A 19,527-nucleotide genomic window follows, 5' to 3' on the forward strand; every position below is an offset into this window, starting at 1 on the left:
ATTACATGTTTCTGTGCTCCACATATTGCTCTCCTACAGGTGAATGGTTGACTTTCCCTTATTTTCCATAAAGTAGGATGTGTGTAAGTCACTTAACAATCAACAAACACTGAGAATGGACACAGTAAGCCGAGTTGGAAAGACCTATGTTGGCCAATGTTGTTGTTGCTACTGATTAAATTCAATGTCCCTCGTGTGACAATGTCAATCAGAGAAAGGAGCCAGCTTTGAACTTTTCTACTAGCATTTGCTATAGTTTAAAACTAACATGAGACTAACAAATGTTTCATGTAAATGATGAAAACCATTTTGCCAAAGAAGAGACTATAACGCCTACCTGGGGTACAGAAAGCACACACTTTTACAATGAGGCTGCAGTGCCTACTCACACTGTGTTATTGTTTGCCCAAAATGATTAGTGCACATACTAATTTGTCTAATGACTTCCAGTTTCCACCAATTCAGAACTACAAAGTTGTGAGGTCATGAGGAAAAACTAAATGGTTTAGAATTTTAAAAAAAGCAGCTTCCAAAGAAAGCTCAGTTCTTGGAAGCGTAAAATCCAGTATACGCTTTGTATATTGCCATCAACAAAATAAATACTAGTTCACCTAAATGAAACTATAAAAAATATGATTGACTTACTGTTGCAGTAAGCTGCCGAAACGTATCTGGTACCGCTCTTCTCAGGCACAGCAACTGCAACTGTCCTCAAGTTAACAAGACTGGCAATTCTCACACTCCCATCTCTGCAAATCAGTGCTGCCAATCCCTGAGGCATACCCTTGACTGGACTGCTGGGAATTTCTGGTCTCGAACTCTCATCCCGTTCTGCCAATGGAAGCAATGTAACTTCGGTGGGGCATTCTCCTATGTCACTTAATAATCGAACAGCCACTGGTTCTTCATCCAGTCGAATTGCTTCTCCTGCACTTCCACTAAGGTCAAGTGAGTAGACCAACAGTGCTCCTGCAACTGATGCGCTGTCCTTGCCGTGAGTGCTGCTTCTGGTTGTGCTACCTCTGGCTGTGTAAGAAGGGTCATGTCTCGGCCCATCAGGTGGTTCTTTTGGCAACTGCAATCAATATTACACAGTTATTTTCCAGATGACTTTATTCCTCTGAAAGCTTTGGCAACACACTCCTACACAAGGTGCTTAACTAACAGCACATATGTTACAGAGAACAATAATATAAATTCCAAGATGGGAACACTAAATACAATGAGGATAAACAACTCTGTGTCTGCAGTCAAATGATTTATGGTGCAAAGATACACTGGCACAGGGACTTAACTAGTTTTAAAGTTACTACTCTCTTCCTAGAACAAGAACATACATTCATATACAGACACCCAAACAACTCCTCTTGCAGCCGTCGTGGCACTGACTGATAAGAAACTAGTGTGTTTTGTGACAGTGTGAAGGGATGGAACTTAAACTATAAAAAGACTGTTACCTAACCTCATTTTCATTTATCATCCATTATATGGGTTGAATAATAAGACATCATTAGAGTTTTCAAAATGAATCATGTAATGAACTGATGTAAAGGAGTGCATTAAGCAACTCTGTGTGTGTGTGTGTGTGTGTGTGTGTGTGTGTGTGTGTGTGTGTGTGTGTGTGCGCGCGCGCGCGCGCGCACTCTGTTTTATTTATCACTGTCAGAAATACAGACAAAACTACATAGATCACTTTTGTGACAAATTACATTCAAGTAATTACAACAATGCAATGTTGAGAAGAAACAACAAAAAGATTGGAAATAATTTCTTCAAATTACAACAAAAAATGACAGACCGCAACATAAATAATAAACATTGCTGAAATAAACTACACAATTTAATAGTATCCTTCTAGTAATGGACAACATCTATAGCACTTTTATTCATCAGCACCTATTAACATTTTGTACAAGATGATCTGTATGTAGTGGTAGTCTGTTCACAATCTCACACAGCTGATTTTATATGGAAATCCAACTTTCCATATTTCCCTTAACACACGAGTGCAGCCTATTCAATGTTTTTCACATGTACCACAAATAGTCACGTTGAGGTGAAATGATACGAGAGTTTGTTGCAGCAATGTAAGCAAGTCTTTCCGCTTGTATCTAATGCAAACTGCGCCTGCCTAAAGCTTGGGTGAACAGAGCCACTTTAGGAAGCTGTTTGCAAATTTCGGTTTGGTATTAATACAGGGTGTTAAAACAAAAAATTATCCAATATATCAGGGGACAATCGTATGCATCAAAACAAGAAAAAAATGTCTCACAACACTGGGTCCTATAAAGCATACCTTCCGACATATTATCACTTGTTCAGGGGAGGTGCTCAACATTATGTCCATTCATTTCAATGCATGTCTCTGCACTTTGGTGTAACGACTCACGCACTCTTTGAAATTGCCCTGGTTGGTTCTAAACGTGCTGAGATGCACAGAAGATACAATTATGTAATGTCTGCATATCATTTATTTCAGTGGCATAGGCCAGTTACTTCATGCGTCCCCATAACCAGAAGTCTTGTGGATTTAGATTTGGGGAACAAGCAGGCCAAGGTATGGCACCTCCACGGCCAATCCACCGGTTTACAAATGTTCTCATCAGGTGCCAATGCACAATGCAGAGACAATGTGCAGATGCGTCATCTTGCATGAACCACATCTGTAGTCCGTCCTGACACGACACGTCCTCCAGAAAGATAAGCAATACATTCTTCAGAAACCATGATTATGAGCCCCGGTTAACCTCTGTGATACCACGTATGGCCTTGGTAATCTATCACCAAGAATGCCTACCCATACACTGATTGAGAATCGATCCTGATGCCTTGTTTTATGAACCGCAAGGGGACTTTCATCGACCCAAACATGCTGATTATGGAAATTTACAATGCCATCTCGTGTAAAACCTGCCTCAAAAGTAAACAAAATGTTGGAGGAAAATTGTGGATCTGCACCACACTGCTGGAAGAACCACTGGCAGAACTGCACTCTGGCAGGATGGTCTTGTGCCCTAAGTGCCTGAATGTGCTGAACATGATAATTCAAATACAACAATTGCTCATGAAGTACTGCCCAGAACAGAGGATGACTAACACCTTCAGCTACTGCTATTTGTCACAGAATGGTTCCAATGTTGTTGTCCACTGCACCTAGAGCACACTTCTCCATTACGTCATGCGAACTGAATGAGCCCTTCCACTGTCTACTTTGATGGGAGCTATGGAACCTGCTTCCCCAAGACACTGGAACAATTGGCTTAACACCTTGAAAGATGGTATCCTGTGTGCTGGAAATCTTTCAGTGAACAGGTTATGGGCTCTCAGATTAATTCCATCTGCTAAACCATAGCAGAAAATCATATCCATCATTTTGGATGTGGAATAAACGGCCTCAATTGCTAGGTTGTGTCAGAGTATCTAGAAGAGAGAAAACATGTACTGCACCACAAACAGCACAATAACATGTACTTTAAACATGACCTGTAAGTAGGCCAAACATCAAGGTACACACCTGGAGTTAGCAGAAATGTACACGGACAGAAACAGATATAACAGGACTAAAGAACAATCACACAATGTAAACGAAACAACTCACTGCAGACCATTGAGCCAACGAATGTTTGCACTGATACTGTACAGCAATATCCCAGCACACTGTTATGCCTTGTATGACAACATTGTGCAACAATGGTGCTCATACCTGCAACGGCATGTTCATATGTTCATGATGCTGTCCTATCTCACATTATTCCACACAAGGGGTTGTAATTAACGTTACTTATCAGGTGGTCGTCTGTAGTAGGACAAGCAATGAATTGCCATGGATGACATCACAAGAGCAACTCCTATGAACATGTGTTCATGTGTCACATGTCAGAACATATGCTTTGTAGGGCCAAACAATGGAAAACCCAGGATGGAATGTCGGAAAGTGAGCTTTCGGCCAACACGGGCTTTGCCAAAAATAGACGACAACACACACACACACACACACACAAAATCACAGTTTCTGGCTGCTGGGCAGAAGCTGATTTGTAGCCCAGTTGGATTCATTTTTGGGAATACTTTTGAACTGTACTGATAATTTTGTCTTAAGATTCTGGGTTCTTCTCCTTAATAGTGATGGTCTCATCAAAATTAGAATAGCTGACCTCTTTGAAGTTGTATTTGCTCCAAAGTTTCACAGTCTAAGGCAGGACAGCTGCTGTAACATAAATGAAACTGAGCAATGAAAAGTCTAGGATGAAACAGCAACAATATGGAAAACGCAAACCACACACACACACACACACACACACACACACACACACACACACACACACACACGGCCACTGTGCCCACCTATGACAGTCTCTGCACCTGGCATGGGATGGGCAGCAATCAAGCGTGTAGTGAGATGGGGAGGGGGAGGGAGGGAAGGGGAGGGGTGGAGGAGGGAAGGGGAGGAAGGAGGGGAGGAGGGAAGGATGAGGGGGAGGAGGGGAGGAAGGGGGAGAGGGGAGGGGGAGGAGGGGAGGCAGAGGAAGGGAGGTGGAGGAGGGGAGGGGGGAGGGGAGGGTGAGGAGTGGAGGGGAGGGTGAGGAGGGGAGGGGAGGGGCGGGTGAGGAGGGGAGGGTGAGGAGGGAAGGGTGAGGAGGGAAGGGGGAGGAGGGAAGGGGGAGGAGGGAAGGGGGAGGAGGGAAGGGGGAGGAGGGAAGGGGGAGGGGATAGCTGGGTCGGGATGGGGGTAGATGCACATGCTGCCTATGGAAGCATGGAGAGATGTATTGGGGCCAGAAGAGGGGTGCTAGTTGTAGCATCAGGTGGGTGACGGTGGAAACAAGAGAAGTAGAGAACAGGAAGCAGGATTTATGGCATTTAAGCGTAGTACTAGAGTGGAATCAGGGAAGGGGATAGGCAGGTGGAGAATGAGCTAGTGAAGGATGAGGCCAGAGCAGGTTACAGGTGTGAAGGATAAGTTGTAGAGTGTATTCCTACCTGGACAATTCAGAAAAGCAGGAGATGGTGGAAAGAATCCAGACAGTACAGGCTGCGAGGCAGTAATTAGAATGAACCACATTGTGCGGGGCAGCATGTTCAATAACTGAGTGATCCAGCCACTTCTTGGCCACAGTTTGTCAGTTGCCATTCAGGCAACAGACTGCTTGTTAGTTGTTATGCCCACACAGAATGCGGCACTGTGGTTCCATAAAGTCGGTAGATTACATGGTTCTTTTTAACAAGTTTCCCTGCCTTTGTTTTATTTTGTTTTGTTTTAGGTTACAAAATCAACTAGGGTCATATGCACCCATGTCAAAAATATAGAACACGAAGACAGAAGAGTTAAAAACGACTACATGTCAATCCCAATCAACGTAAGAGAAGACAGCTAAAAACAGGGACATGGAGAAAGGTCTATAACATACACCATAGAGAAATGGAGGTCCAAAAATAAAATTTAAATGGCCTTCACCATATTGCTACGACGGACAAAAAGTAAAATTGGTCAACAGCCCATGTGTCGTTTGCTGAAATGGCCAATAACTCATATGGCAAACCCAAATGGGAATGTGAACGGTTAAAAAAATGGGCATTCCGTTAGGAAATGGCAGGCAGTTAAGAGTTGGGCACAATGTGCACAAAGTGGTGAGGGAGCGCCACTTAACAAATGGCAATGGCTAAAAAGGCAGTGCCCACTACGCAATCTAGTTGAAATGACCACCTCACAGCATGAGGTCCGAGAGGAGGTCGACCAAACAACTGGGAGAGGCTTAATAACCTGTAGATCATTCCCATGATGGGGGGACCAGAGGGGATTACAAAGTGACACCACCTCCTGATAGATGGTGGCACAGAGATCATCGGAGGGAATATAAGAACTAGTGCACTGAGGTACTAGGACTGCAGACTTGGCAGCAGTGTCAGCAGCCTCGTTTCCTGGCAGATCAACATGACCAGGAACCCACATAAACCTGCTGAGAGTGTCTGAGCAGATGACACAATTGAAAAGTCTATGTTGCTGGATGTACTCCGTGGCTGGATACAGGGCAAAGAGCTCTGCTGTAAATGCTGAGCAGTGTGCTGGAAGGGGATACTGAAAAACGTCAGTGCCAATGACAAGGGTACACCCAACGCCACGGTCAGCCTGAAAGCCATCAGTGTACACAGAGGTACAATTGCGAAGTTCCATGCAAAGGTCGTGAAACTGAAGGCGATAGAGCGAGGCTGGAGTAGTGTCCTTCATAAACGAATGAAGGCCAAGGTGAACACGGGTCGCCACACAAAGCCAATGTGGTGAAACGTTTAGATGACAAAGATTTGGGTTAAGGGGGAGATCGACATCATGGTCATCAGCGCCCTGACAAAAAATCAGCATGCTAGTGTCGTGGGTGGGGATGAAGGCTGTCCCCACATGCGGAGCAGTTTATAACGTGTTAAAGTGTGAAAGGTCTACACCCACTAGGAAAGTTGCAGGCAGCATGAAGTTAGTTTGCCGGAGCAAGAGCCAAATGCGTACCCTAGGAGGTAACAGAGAAGAGGGATGCACCTCATACTGACGATCAAAGGAGCCTTTGAAGGAGGCGGCATAGGATGTGGCCATGCATGGCAGACAGACGGCATGCATACCTGCCGATGAAAAAGTCACAGTGATAGGAAAGCAGTACTTCAGCAGCTTCTGCATACAGACTCTCAAGCGGGCTAGCGTAAAAGGTGCCAGTGGCCAAATGGATGCCACGATGGTGGATAGTACTGAGATGGCGTAAGAGGGATAGATGTGCAGATGCGTAAACAAAGCACCCATAGTCTAGTTTCGAAGAGACAAGGGACCGGTCCAAATGGAGGCGAGGGGTTCGATCTGCACCTCAGGAAGTACCATTGAGGACACTGAGGTAAGGCAAGACATGTGGGACGTCCAAGAGTGTTTCCTATCAAGCATGAGCCCCCAGGAATTTCACAGTTTCAATGAATGGAAGAGCAACAGACCCAAGATGTAAAGATGGTGAGAGAAACCAATTGTGTCACCAGAAATTCATACAAACGGTTTTGTCAGTGCAAAAACGAAAGCCATTGTCAATGCTCCATGAGTAAAGACGATAGAGATATCACTGAAGACGCTGCTCAATGAGACAGGTCCGTGGAGAACAACAAAAAGGGAGCTGGAGATGCCTGGCGGCAGACAGGCCATTATAGGGTTAATGCTGATAGCAAAGAGGATGACGCTGAGGATGGAAACCGCAGACGCATCAGTTTCCTGGATAAAGGTGTCCGACAAGGCAGAATCAACAACGGACCTTAAAAACTCTAATCTGTTACAAATTCCTCAAGGAAATGGGGCAGGTGAGCAACGAAGCCCCACGCGTAGAGTGTACGGAGGACAGGTGTCTTAGACTTTCTCCAAATCGAAAAACATGACCACAGTCTGTGATTTCCGCAGAAAACCATTCACGACATGGGTGAACAGAGTGATGAGATGGTCAACTGCAGAACACCGCGCTTGAAATCCACACTTGCAGTGGTTGGTAAATTGCGTGACTCGAGCCACCTTACCAGTCGGGCATGAGTCATATGTTCCATCACGTAAACACAGCTGGTGAAAGAGATGGGATGGTAGCTAGATGGAAGGTGTTTGTCCCTACCAGGTTTAAATATGGGTATGACAGTGGCTTCTCGCCAGCGTCTGGGAAAAGTGCCCTCTGCCCAGATGTGGATGTGTGTATTAGGCAGAAAGTGCTTGCCCACAAAAGAAAAGTGCTGCAACATCTGAATGTGAACAGCGTCTGGCCCTGGGGCAGAGGATAATGATGAAGTGAGAGCATGATCTAGCTCCCTCACAGTAAAGGTGGCATTGTAGTAATGACAGTTCTGAGAAGAGAAGTGTATCGCCTGAGCCACCTCTGCTCATTTCCGATAGAGAACTGCAACAGATCGCAAAATTGTCAATGAAAAGGGAGCCGGAAGTGCTCAGTGGGTTCGTGAATAAAGGTGTCTCACAATGCAGAACCCACACGTACCCTGAAAACTCGGTCTTTTAAGGATTGCTGAAGGAAACAGTGCATGCGGCCATGGAAGCCTCAAGTGCGGAGAGTATGGAGGATACTAGTCCTCCAGAAGGTGCTTTAGGCTTTCTCCAAATCGAAAAACGGCCACTTTCTGATATTTTCACAGAAAACCTTGCATGACATTAGTTGACAAAGCAACAAGGTGGTCAACCGCAGAACGGAGCACTCTAAATCCACACTGTGCAGTAGTCAGTAAACTGCGAGACTCGAGCCACCAGGCCATCTGGGCATGAATCATACATTCAATCACCTTGCAAACACAGCTGGTAAGAGAAATGGGGCAGTAGCTAGAAGGAAGGTGCTTGTCCTTACCGGGCTTAGGTATGGGTATGACACTGGCTTCACACAAGCATCTGGGAAACGTGCCCTCTACCCAGACACGGTTTTATGTAAGGAGTGAAAGTGCTTCCCCGCAACGGAAAGGTGCTGCAAATATCTAAATGTGAACATTGCCCGGCCCTGGGGCAGAGGATAGGGATGAAGTGTAGCATGATCTAGCAACCTCATAGTAAAGGCGACATTGTCACACTCGGGATTTTGAGAAGAGAAAGGTATCTTACGAGCCTTCCCCACTCATTTCCGATGTAGGAAGGCAGTGTGATAGTGGGAAGAGCTCCAAATTTCCGCAAAATTGCAGCCCAAGGTTTTGGAGAGAGCAACAGAGTCCACAATGACATCGTCTGTTACTGTCAGGCCAGAAATTGGTGAATGGATCTTGGCCCACACAACAGAGTTGTTGAAAGAATTTGTGAATGAAATCCAGTCAGCTTTTTTGCAATCCCGTAAAACACAATGACACTGTGCACGCATTTGTTTATAATGAATGCAGTTTGCCATCGTAGGATGACAGTAAAAAATGCGGTGAGAATGTCTCCAAGCGCGATTTGTGTCGCGGCATGCCTCAGATCATCATGGGACTGGGACACAGCGCAGTAAAGAGGAAGTGCGAGGAATGGAAAATTTTGCAGCGCTAAGAATAACATTCGTAAGATATTCCACCTGGTCATCACAATTGGTGAAATCTTGTTCTTCGAAGGTCGTCATGGACGAGTGAAGCTGCCAGTTGGCCTTAGTAGGCTGCCATTTGGGTGTGCACGTGGGTGGGGTAGGAATCAGCAAAAGAACAGCACACCGGAAATGGTCGCTTGAATATGTGTCGGACAGAATGGACCATTCAAGACAATGGAAGGCTGAGCAGTGCAGAAGGATAGGTCCAAATGGGAATAGGTGTGCGAGGAGTCTGAAAGAAAAGTGGGTGCTCCTGTGTTAAGGTAGAATAGGTTAAGTTGATTAAGAATATCAGCCAAGAGGGCATCTCTCTGACAGATTCTGGGAGAACCCCAAAGGGGACGGTGCGAGTTAAAGTCACTGAGCAGCAGAAATAGGTGTGGTAGCTGAACAGTAAGCTGGCTGGAGGAAGTCTGCCCTGGTGACATCAAGTGACAGAGGGAAATAGATGGAACAACGGAAAATGGTCAAGTGAAGAAGGAAAAGGCGAACTGCAACAGCTTGAATATGGGTAGTCATGGAGATGCACTGACTATGATCATCATCACATATGAGCAGCACAATTCCCCCATGGAATGGAAGCTGACATCGAGGGAAGGTCAAAACAGACCAGGAAGAAATGTGAAAGCTCAAAGCAGTCGCGAGGATGCAATTTTGTTTCCTGACGGCAGAAAACAAGTGGACGCTGTGATTCTAAAAGCAACCATAAGTCCTCTTTCTTGGATTGAAGGCCACGAACGGCAGGGCACAGAGGTAGGAGGATACTACTCCACGAGATCCACAGAAGCGTCAGCTTTCTTGTGCTGTCAGCCTGCAGAGTCCAAGGCAGAGAAATGGTTGGCGGTGCACACCAGTGTAACAGAGGCCAGGTGGAGGAAGGTATCATGTGGCGACACTGTCAAAGAGGATCTTACAGTCAGCAAAGGAGAAGAGCATTTGCCATTGTTGGACTTCTTTGAGCCTTTCCAGTTAACAGAGGAAGACTCAGGTGTTAGTTGGCTGGAGGGATGCAAGAAATCTTGACAGGAGTATCTCATCTGTCCTTTATGGCCTGCTGATTTTGTAGCCGGTGACTTCACCCCATTAGGCAAGAGTTTGATGGCTTGTTGCACAGTTGGATGAGGGGACGGTGATGCTGCCATGACAGTGGGGGATTTCACAAACTCAGAGCTGAATTTGAGGTCACCTGTTTGCGTGACATGTCCTTCATGGAGGGAGATGTAGCAAGACAGTAGAACACAGGCTTTGCGACTAGCCAATAATTTACGTGCAACCGGGTAATTCAGATCTCGTGGACAGCTCGCTCATCGAGATACACGGGACAATCTCGAGATGCGGCGGCATGGTCGCCATTGTAGTTGATACAGCAGGGAAGAGGCGGCGGACAACTGCCCTCTTGCGCATCCCTACCACAGGTGACACATTTGACTGGGTGTAAACAAGAAATTTTGAGTGTGGTTGAAACGATGACACTGGTAGCAGCGCATCAGGTTCGGAATGTATGGTCGGACTGTGATACCTTCACAGCCTGTTTTGATCTTTGACAGAAACACCACTCTATCGAAAATGAGAAAAAGAGTATGTGGGAACTAAGGATGCATCTACCTTTTCCATCACCCGATGGACGGCAATGACACCCTGATCAGAGAGGTGTGTTTGGATTTTGGCCTCGGTATGACTGCCGAGCAGCCTAATGTAAGTAACATCACAGGAAGAGTTCAGAGTTGTATGGACCTTGACACGAAAAGGATAGCCGCGGAGAAGAGAAGTGGCAAGCAGTTGTGCTTGAGAACCAGCAGTAGTCTCCAAAAGCAAAGTGCCATTCCGCAAATGACAGCAGGATTTCACAGGGCCGGCAATTGAATCAACACCATTCCGAATAAGAAACTGATTTACCGTCGTGAAGGATTGACCATCTTCAGTACATGAAACCACGAGGAACCATGATGCAGTTGGAAGGGTCTTTGAATCGTTAGCCTCATTCCATTTACGTTTTGTGTCTACGAAGATGATTGGCTCACTGTGAGAAAATCCCCCATGATTGTCAGCATCTCCGATGGTGCGTTCCTACTGGCGGGCCCCCTTCACAAGGGGGGTGCACCCGCCTAATGTGATTGTACACACCTCAGGCCAAAACTCCCAAACACCTGACAGAGGGACCATTCAGCAATATGGAAAGGTTGCAGCTAAGACAATCATCGTTCCCTGGACCTGGACTGTACCAAGGGGTATGTGGAAACCCTACCTGTCAACCTGAGGCTGGGAATTATGTGTTACCCAGTCACCTGTTATGCTTCAGACACATGGGCCAGCCTGCAGGAGTACACAGGGAGGAAGAAGAAAAGGAGCAGCCTCAAATGCCAAAGTGGAGAAGCATAAAAGGTGAACAAAGAAAGGAAAAGGGAATGAAAAACAGTGGTGAGACTGTTCCTTTGTCATCTACAAACAGTGTGAAACATTCCCAAAAACACCCCAGACATGTTCCCCACAAGAGAGGGGAAAAAGAATAGCAAAAAGACAGACACGATGACATACAGCACGGAAGGGAAAAGATGCTGCAAAAGCTGGGCCCCAGGGTACCCAAGCACAAACCTGCCAAAGTGTGGCAAGCCCCTTGGTGGGGTGGGGGTGTCTCCCTGCCTTTGATGCAAGGGAGATGCCTGTGAGGACTGGAGTAGGTGGTGCTGACAGGATGTATGGGACAAGTCTTGCATCTAGATCTGCAGCAGTGATATGAGCCATGAAGCAAGGAATTGACAGCAGGCGTTGGGTAGGGACAGATAAGGATATTGTGTACATTAGGTGGGTGGCAGAGTACCACTGTGGGTGGGGTGGGGGGATATTTCTCATTTCAGGGCATGATGAGTAGTCGAATTACTGGTCGAAAGTGGGATTGAGTTGCTTCATTCCACGGTTGTACTCGACATGAGAGTAGTGACTCTTTGCAGCCGGACACTGAGTATGTGGGAGTTGGTAGTTGACTGGTGAGACAAGGCACACGACATCTGTTGCTGTGCATGGTTTGGAGGATAATTTTGGTCCGGGAAGGCCTCAGTGAGGTCCTCAGCATATCTGGAGGTGGACTGCTAGTCATTTTAAATACTGCCACCACAACTGTCAGTGTCTTGAAAGGACGACAGTGTCTTGAAAGGAGGACATAAGATAAGCATCATCAAAAGCAAAACGAAGATCATGGAATGTAGTCAAATTAAATCAGGTGATGCTGCGGGAATTAGATTAGGAAATGAGACACTTAAAGTAGTAAATGAGTTTTGCTACTTTGGGAAGCAAAATAATTGATGATGGTTGATGTACAGAAGATATAAAATGTAAAATGGCTATGGCAAGGAAAGCCTTTTTGTAGAAGAGAAATTTGTTAACATCTAGCATAGATTTAAGTATCAGGAAGTCTTTTCTGAAAGTATTTGTATGGAGTGTGGCCTTGTATGGAAGTGAAACATGGATGATAACTAGTTTAGACAGGAAGAGAATAGAAGCTTTCGAAATGTGGTGCTACAGAAGAATGCTGAAAATTAGATGGGTAGATCGCGTAACTAATGAGGAGGTACTGAACAGAATTGGGGCGAAGAGGAATTTGTGGGACAACTTGACTAGAAGATGGAATCGGTTGGTAGGACATGTTCTGAGGCATCAAGGGATCACCAATTTAGTATTGGAAAGCAGCATGGAAAGTAAAAATCGTAGAGGGAGATCAAGAGATGAATACACTAAGCAGATTCAGAAGGATGTAGGTTGCAATAGTTACTTGGAGATGAAAAAGCTTGCGCAGGATAGAAGCATGGAGGGCTGCATCAAACCAGTCTCTGGACTGAACACCACAACAACAATACAGGATGAATCTTCTGTAGCAAAATAACTCCTAAGTTACAGCAATTAGTGAATTCAAATAACATCAGCCGCCAAGGACCAATACCATCATTTGGTTGCTAAAATAAACACAGAACTTTATCACACTAAGTGTGAAAAGAGTTTAGATTACAGTTTGTACATCTTTTCATGAATCTGGTTGCCTGCTTGAAGCTCAGTAGCAGCTATGTGACTTATCCTTTATCACAGAAAGTAGTATTTGTAATGGACTGGGAGCACATGCCAACTGTATAAAAGACCATCATCCAGTTCTGGTTCAAGACATGAATGGGATTTTTCTCAGGGCAATGACTACTGATGTCACAAATCAAGAACAGATTACCAACCATCCAATATTGTAAAAACAGGCCCAAATGGAGACACCATGCACACTTTAAGTGGGAAGGACCTGTATAGGATTATGATTGTTCCAACATACATAAAGAGGTTAATTCACAGTTCTGTTGGATGATTCACACTAGGAACCTAGGGAGAAATCATTTTCTATGACAATAATGCATAATATGTAACTGCAGGAATCTTTCAGGTCCCAGATATTACCTGCACCAAGAATATGAGAGAGCCTCTCTGCAAATGATCTGTGGGCAATCACTTCCTCACAAAATCTTAAGGATACAAAGGGCCTGCAAACATGGATCAAGCCAAAAATCAGAATAATTCACACACATATGAATGATAATGCAGATATGTCTCAATGGCTGTCACTTCTCAATTCGCCCATGTTCCTCTTACTTATTCTCATTTTGTGATTTGATTCAGGAAATATTCTTTTGAACTAATTCATTGTTTCATTGCTTTTAGCGACATACTGTGTCTGTCATAAGCAGATGATTTACAATATATTTTTTCTGTGTAAAAGAGCTCAAAGAGACGACACTGATTATAAAATAAAACTTATACTGGAACTTCATCTTACAACTGTACAAAAAATTAACTCCCCCCCCCCCCCCCCCATGAGTAATCTCATTTAAAGAAGTACTTCTACATTAACAGGCAGAAGTTTTGTTCAACCCTTATGGAGAAATTGCTCGCTAACAAGGGGACCTTCCAGTCTCAGAAATTCAGTTCTGGACGAGACTTCGCACATTGGTAGTATACCTCAAGGGTGTCCACTCATAAAAGTCTTAAAGCGCACTATCCATAAAAAAAAAATTAGGGCTCTAAAGTTTTAAATGTAGCTCCTATGCACTGCACATATAGGTCATAAGTAGCACAGAATAGATAAGTGAAGTAGCTCAGTCAGTAGTGTGTTAGGCTATTATGTGGCCGATCTGAGTTCAATCCTACCTACCTGCCAATATGGTTTCATTTTGTTTTTTAAATTGTTTTAAAAATTAGAACAACTGTTAGATAAAATTGATCACCTAAAGTATTGTCATTTAAATCGTAAAGCTTTTTTTTTTTTAATGAGCTGGCTGTCACAGGCTACTTAAGATGTGAATTACATTCATCAATACTGTCTTTTTAAAAAGTTGAATAATTTCAATTCAAGTTTCTTGAGGTGAACTGAAGCATTGATTACTGTCATTACTATGTTAATACAAAATTTGGCAATGTTATGAGCTGTGGAAAGTTATAAATATTAGAAGTAAATTCGAGAGACCGGTGTCAGTGTAATTCACATTTTACCGTATTTACTCGAATCTAAGCCGCACTCGAATCTAAGCCGCACCTGAAAAATGAGACTCGAAATCAAGGAAAAAAAAATTCCCGAATCTAAGCCGCACCTGAAATTTGAGACTCGAAATTCAAGGGGGAGAAAAGTTTTAGGACGCACCTCCGAATCGAAACAAAGTTGGTCCATTGTAATATGAGACACAATTTAGGTCGAATGAATGACGATACAGCTACAGTAGTTTGGTTCGAGTCGTAAGCTTAGCAGTTAAGGTTTACCAGGTAGCCATTGCTATGCTGAATGCATCAGGTGCTCCATCCGTATTTATACGGGTACCCTTTCTTTTTCACGTGCTTCGTCTGGTTTGAATTGATTACTTATCTTTCTTTGGTCTGATAAGTGCCGTTCTCTTTATTATAGGTGTTTACGTCACTCTAAGCTGAAAATGCATTTGTGCCATTCATTGTTTGTCGCATTTTGATAATGAGTGTTTATGACCTGTCACCGATCGCGGCATGGCTTGCTTTTGTGCGCCCTACCGCCGCTTCCTATTTTAAAAAAAAAAGAGGAATCGTCTCATTAGTGAAACAATGGCAAGAGACTGCTATTTGTCGTTACTTACACCGATGCTTTCTTTGATAATAATCAACAAGAACCAAATAATAGACTGCGTGTGATAGAAGATGTTGTGAAGGAGAGTTTAGCGAAAATTTTTCTCTGTTTGAAAATCTTTGCAGACGCCTCTTTTGTACATTACATTCTGCACAGAAATTAGTCATCTTAGATTTTAAATCTAGTCAGTTGTGCTTCATTTCTGACTGTATCATGATTCGGCGCAAGAATAATACGAATATAAACATGGCATGATACGTATATTCTTCCGCGTTTGCTGTTGTCTCACTCTAGTTTTGTAGTTTATTAGGCAGACAGGATTTAAATGAGATAGCAGCAAACACGAAACAATACATGGCGAAATGTTTATATTCGTATTATTCTTATGGTGAAGAGAATACTGCATGTGATTCACAATTCATCAAAGTTCCTATTAGCAACCATCTCTTTGTCACAGGTAGGAAAAAATTCAGAACGTAGCGTTGGCCTTATTGACAAACATCCCAAACAGTCTTGCCAGTCGGATTTTCGTAGAACATTGAAAGGCTGCTATATTCGAAGATGAATAATACGGAATTTGTATTTACTTCATTGGATAATGTATGAAAATTCAGTGGTCGAAACTCGGGGCGGAGAAAAAATCTCGTCTTCAACCTTTTTTTTTAAATTTATTTACTGACGCAGAGGTTTCGGCGCCAGTATTTATCTTTGTGCCTGCAAAGCATGCCTCTGTAGCGCTACACATATGCGACGGCAGAAGTTAGTTGTGGCGGCACCTTCCAACATTTTACAGAACTTCCACTTACTTTGCACTCGATTCTAAGCCGCAGGCGGTTTTTTGGATTACAAAAACCGGAAAAAAAGTGCGGCTTAGATTCGAGAAAATACGGTAAATAGCTGTTACAGCCATTTCATAAACAAAATAAATTATTTATGATTTAATTGATAATGCTTTAGGTCATTAACTTTATTTAACATTTGTTCTAATTTTTAATACAATTAAAAAACAACATGAAATCATAACGGTAGGTAGGTAGGATCGAAAACAGATCGGCTGCATGGCTGTCTAACACACTACTAACTAAGCTGCTTCACTTAATTAATGCTTTGCTACTTATGACTCATATATGCTGAGCATATGAATGACGTTTAAAACTTCAGGGCCCTTTTTTTGGAATTTTCTGGATAGTATGCTTTAAGACTTGTATGAGTGAACACACTAGAGTTATGCTACTAATGCTACTATGCAAAGTCTCATCCCAAACTGAATTTCCAAGACCAGAAGGTCCCCTTGTACAACTGTGTGTGTGTGTGTGTGTGTGTGTGTGTGTGTGTGTTCGCAGTATGTACAAGTGGATTTTGAAGTCACTCATATACAATTCTTAGAAGATCTGTCGGCGAGAATAAACTTTTACTTAATAAATCTACATTCTACATGCGAGAGTTGGAACTTAAATAGTGGCAACTATTTATTCACAACTGATACAAAAGAGTTACATGTTTGCACCTGTAACTGTCCTTCATAATAGTCAACAGCGTAGTGTAGAACCCGTTGCCAGCAATGAGGAAAGCGTAGTATACTGTTGGCAGAGCCTGTTCTGTTGATGGTGCGAATGGAGCGGTCTACTGCCTGTCAAATCTCTGGAACAGTTCTGAAGCGAATGTCACGAATTGGTTCCTTCATCTTCAGGATCAAATCAAAGTTACAAGGACTTCAGTCTGGGGAGTATGGTGGATGGTGCAATACTTCCCAGTCCCATTGACCGAAAGAGCAGCCACAGCTTGCGCTGTATGCGCCCGCTCATTGTCGTGCAAAATGATGGTTGGGTTGCGCAGAGCCGCTTCTTTCACAAAGCTGGTCGCAGGTGATGCTTCGAAAACGAGCAGTAATACTGTGCACTATGGAGGAACGTAATGCGTTAGGACAACACCATCACAGTCGTACACGAGATTCACCATAACTTTACACTGCTCCATTCGCACCATCAACAGAACAGGCTCTGCTAACGTCATCTGTAAGGAAATTCATGCAACAAACCTCAATATCAACATCCATTTTACTATCACTTTCATCAGTTGCAGGTGCCTTCACATCAACTGCTCCTGTTGTACAGACAACAACAAAAATGTGGCCACCATCTAACGTCGGATGTATACTTGTAATAGTGAGGTTGCCAGCATTGCGCAACCTTTGTGGTATGGGTAAGCACTGGATGGCAACTGGTTCCCGGTGAGTCTCTGCCACAGGCGGTACACTCACATTACCAGAATTTCCATCACTACCACCAAGCATTTCTTTTTTTGAGATACTTCTAACCTGTGGAAAGACAGAATATTAGAAGCATGTTATCATTTTTACAAATGCTTGTTATTTTTATTAGGAATACGTCTTGTTTTACTTACTACAGCCAAAAATTAATAGCTTTCATCAAATTTGTTCCACTTCCAAATTATGTTTAAATTGTGATAATGAAACTACTCATTGCACAGTCAACTGGTATTCTGACAAACTATTCAGTACCTGGAGCAAAATAACTGTTTACACAGTTGCTACCACTGCAAAAACCAACCAGAGAATGTACTTAGTCCAGGGTGTATACGCGGACAAGGAAAAAAAAACTTCCCGGATTTCCCAGTTAAAAATACACCTTCTCCCAGGTGAAAATACACTTTTTACGTGTTAAGTGATAGTATACTTTTCCTCGGAACTGTAAAACTTATCAATTCTTTGAATGGTTATGGTTTTATACACCGGCGCAGAATTTCCCGGCACTTTAGAAAATGAAACTCAGGGGGAAAAAACAAGTTTTAGACAGACCTTTGATGTGCAGCAATATGTTCACAGCATATTTTCGTATTACGAAAGTACAATTTCGAATTCCACCAAACACTGTATGTTAATTTCCGAAGCATTGAAATCGAGATTGCGATGTGCTTTTGTACGCCAGTCATAGCTCATGTCACATGATCTTGCCAGCTGATGACAGCGCATATTCAGAGCATAGGACATGTGATGCAGTCAGCCAATAGCAATGTCACTGTTAAGTAGCACGAACACACAAATAGGAAAAGAAAAGCTACAAGAAAAGTAATGCTACAAGAAAATAAAAGCTTTCACATATAATATTGGTCTCTAAGATTAATAAGCTGCAAGAGAAGGTAAGAATTCACATACAATGTTTATCTTTTTACACGTGTTACACTTTAACATACATCACACAAATGTGCCAATAAAATTTTTAACAGTGACATGAATATCTTATTTTCTGGGCTCGAAATTCTTCTAAGCAGTCATCCTCAAAGAGTTCATTTTTAAATGAGAGTCAAGCGCTCTGTGATTTAAGAAATTCATCGTACATTCTCGTACATAGTTCATCTTGCATAAAAGGAAGTTTACTTTGAAAGTAACACTTTTCAAACAACATTCGCAATATTTTCTCACGACCTGTTAGAAATAGATTTGTTTCAGCAGTTGCCAGAGAGCGCCAGATAATAGGCGTCATTGCACTTGCACAACTATGATGATGCAGGAAGCCTGTAGGTTAGTATGTGTAAAACATTAAAAGATCTCACATTATGTCATAAAAGAAATGAGACATTAGAGAATACTCCAAGAGCATTGGAATATCATGAACCATACTAAAATGCATAATTCGGCTTAAAGTGCACATTCATGTGTCCAGAATCAGATGTATATTTTCTCGGAGCACCAGCACTGTATTATCTTATGTTTGGTTCTTTATTATGCCATAATGCCATATGTGCTAGAAGATGAAAACATGCACTTGAAATGCAGTTAACAGTTGAAACTAGGCAATAGTGGGGAATGACACTCTTCATTTCAAATAAATTGACTGCCTCAGCAGAAACCGACAAAAATAACTTCATTGATCTGCAAGCCGATTATTGCTTGACTGTCAAAAAGGTGGAAATAAAATCTGAAACTAATAACGTATTTTAGCCTTCTATAATTATGTGAATGTATTTTAATTTCACTTGATAGCTCCCGGCCACAGATATCCGTCTTGTTTTCATTTGACGTGAGAGCAATAAATGAAGAGCAAACAGCAAAAGCACTTAACGTAAAAACGGACCACGTGGAAATTACCCACCTCCCCACTACAACTCAGACTGCTCCGTGCATCAAGTCCTGCATCCATGATATTTCCAAACCGGGGCAATACTAAGTAGAGGCACACCACTGTAGTGCTTCGAGAATTTCCGCGTAAATTCTAGAACCACTCATCTGTCTACTGTGTCAAACATACGATATTTTAAATATAAGTGGGAGAGTGGAAGCGTATCTACTGCGCCATCTGTTTCTGTGTGCAGGTTGGAAGTTTGTTATGAGAAGACCGTAAG

The 19,527-nt window shown here is 43.1% G+C and overlaps 1 protein-coding gene across 1 annotated transcript in view; it reads right to left on the reverse strand.

Moving 5' to 3' along the window:
• LOC126233282 (baculoviral IAP repeat-containing protein 6) overlaps nt 1–19,527 on the reverse strand; it is a 321,293-nt gene that overhangs the window by 244,721 nt on the left and 57,045 nt on the right. Inside the window, exons 9-10 of the mRNA XM_049942854.1 lie at nt 17,204–17,482; nt 646–1,075 (exon numbers count right to left, since the gene is read on the reverse strand). Coding sequence (XP_049798811.1) covers nt 646–1,075; nt 17,204–17,482 — 709 coding nt within the window. The remainder of the gene's footprint in view (nt 1–645; nt 1,076–17,203; nt 17,483–19,527) is intronic.

Source organism: Schistocerca nitens, chromosome 1 (assembly GCF_023898315.1).
Source record: "Schistocerca nitens isolate TAMUIC-IGC-003100 chromosome 1, iqSchNite1.1, whole genome shotgun sequence".
NCBI classification, from domain to species: domain Eukaryota; kingdom Metazoa; phylum Arthropoda; class Insecta; order Orthoptera; family Acrididae; genus Schistocerca; species Schistocerca nitens.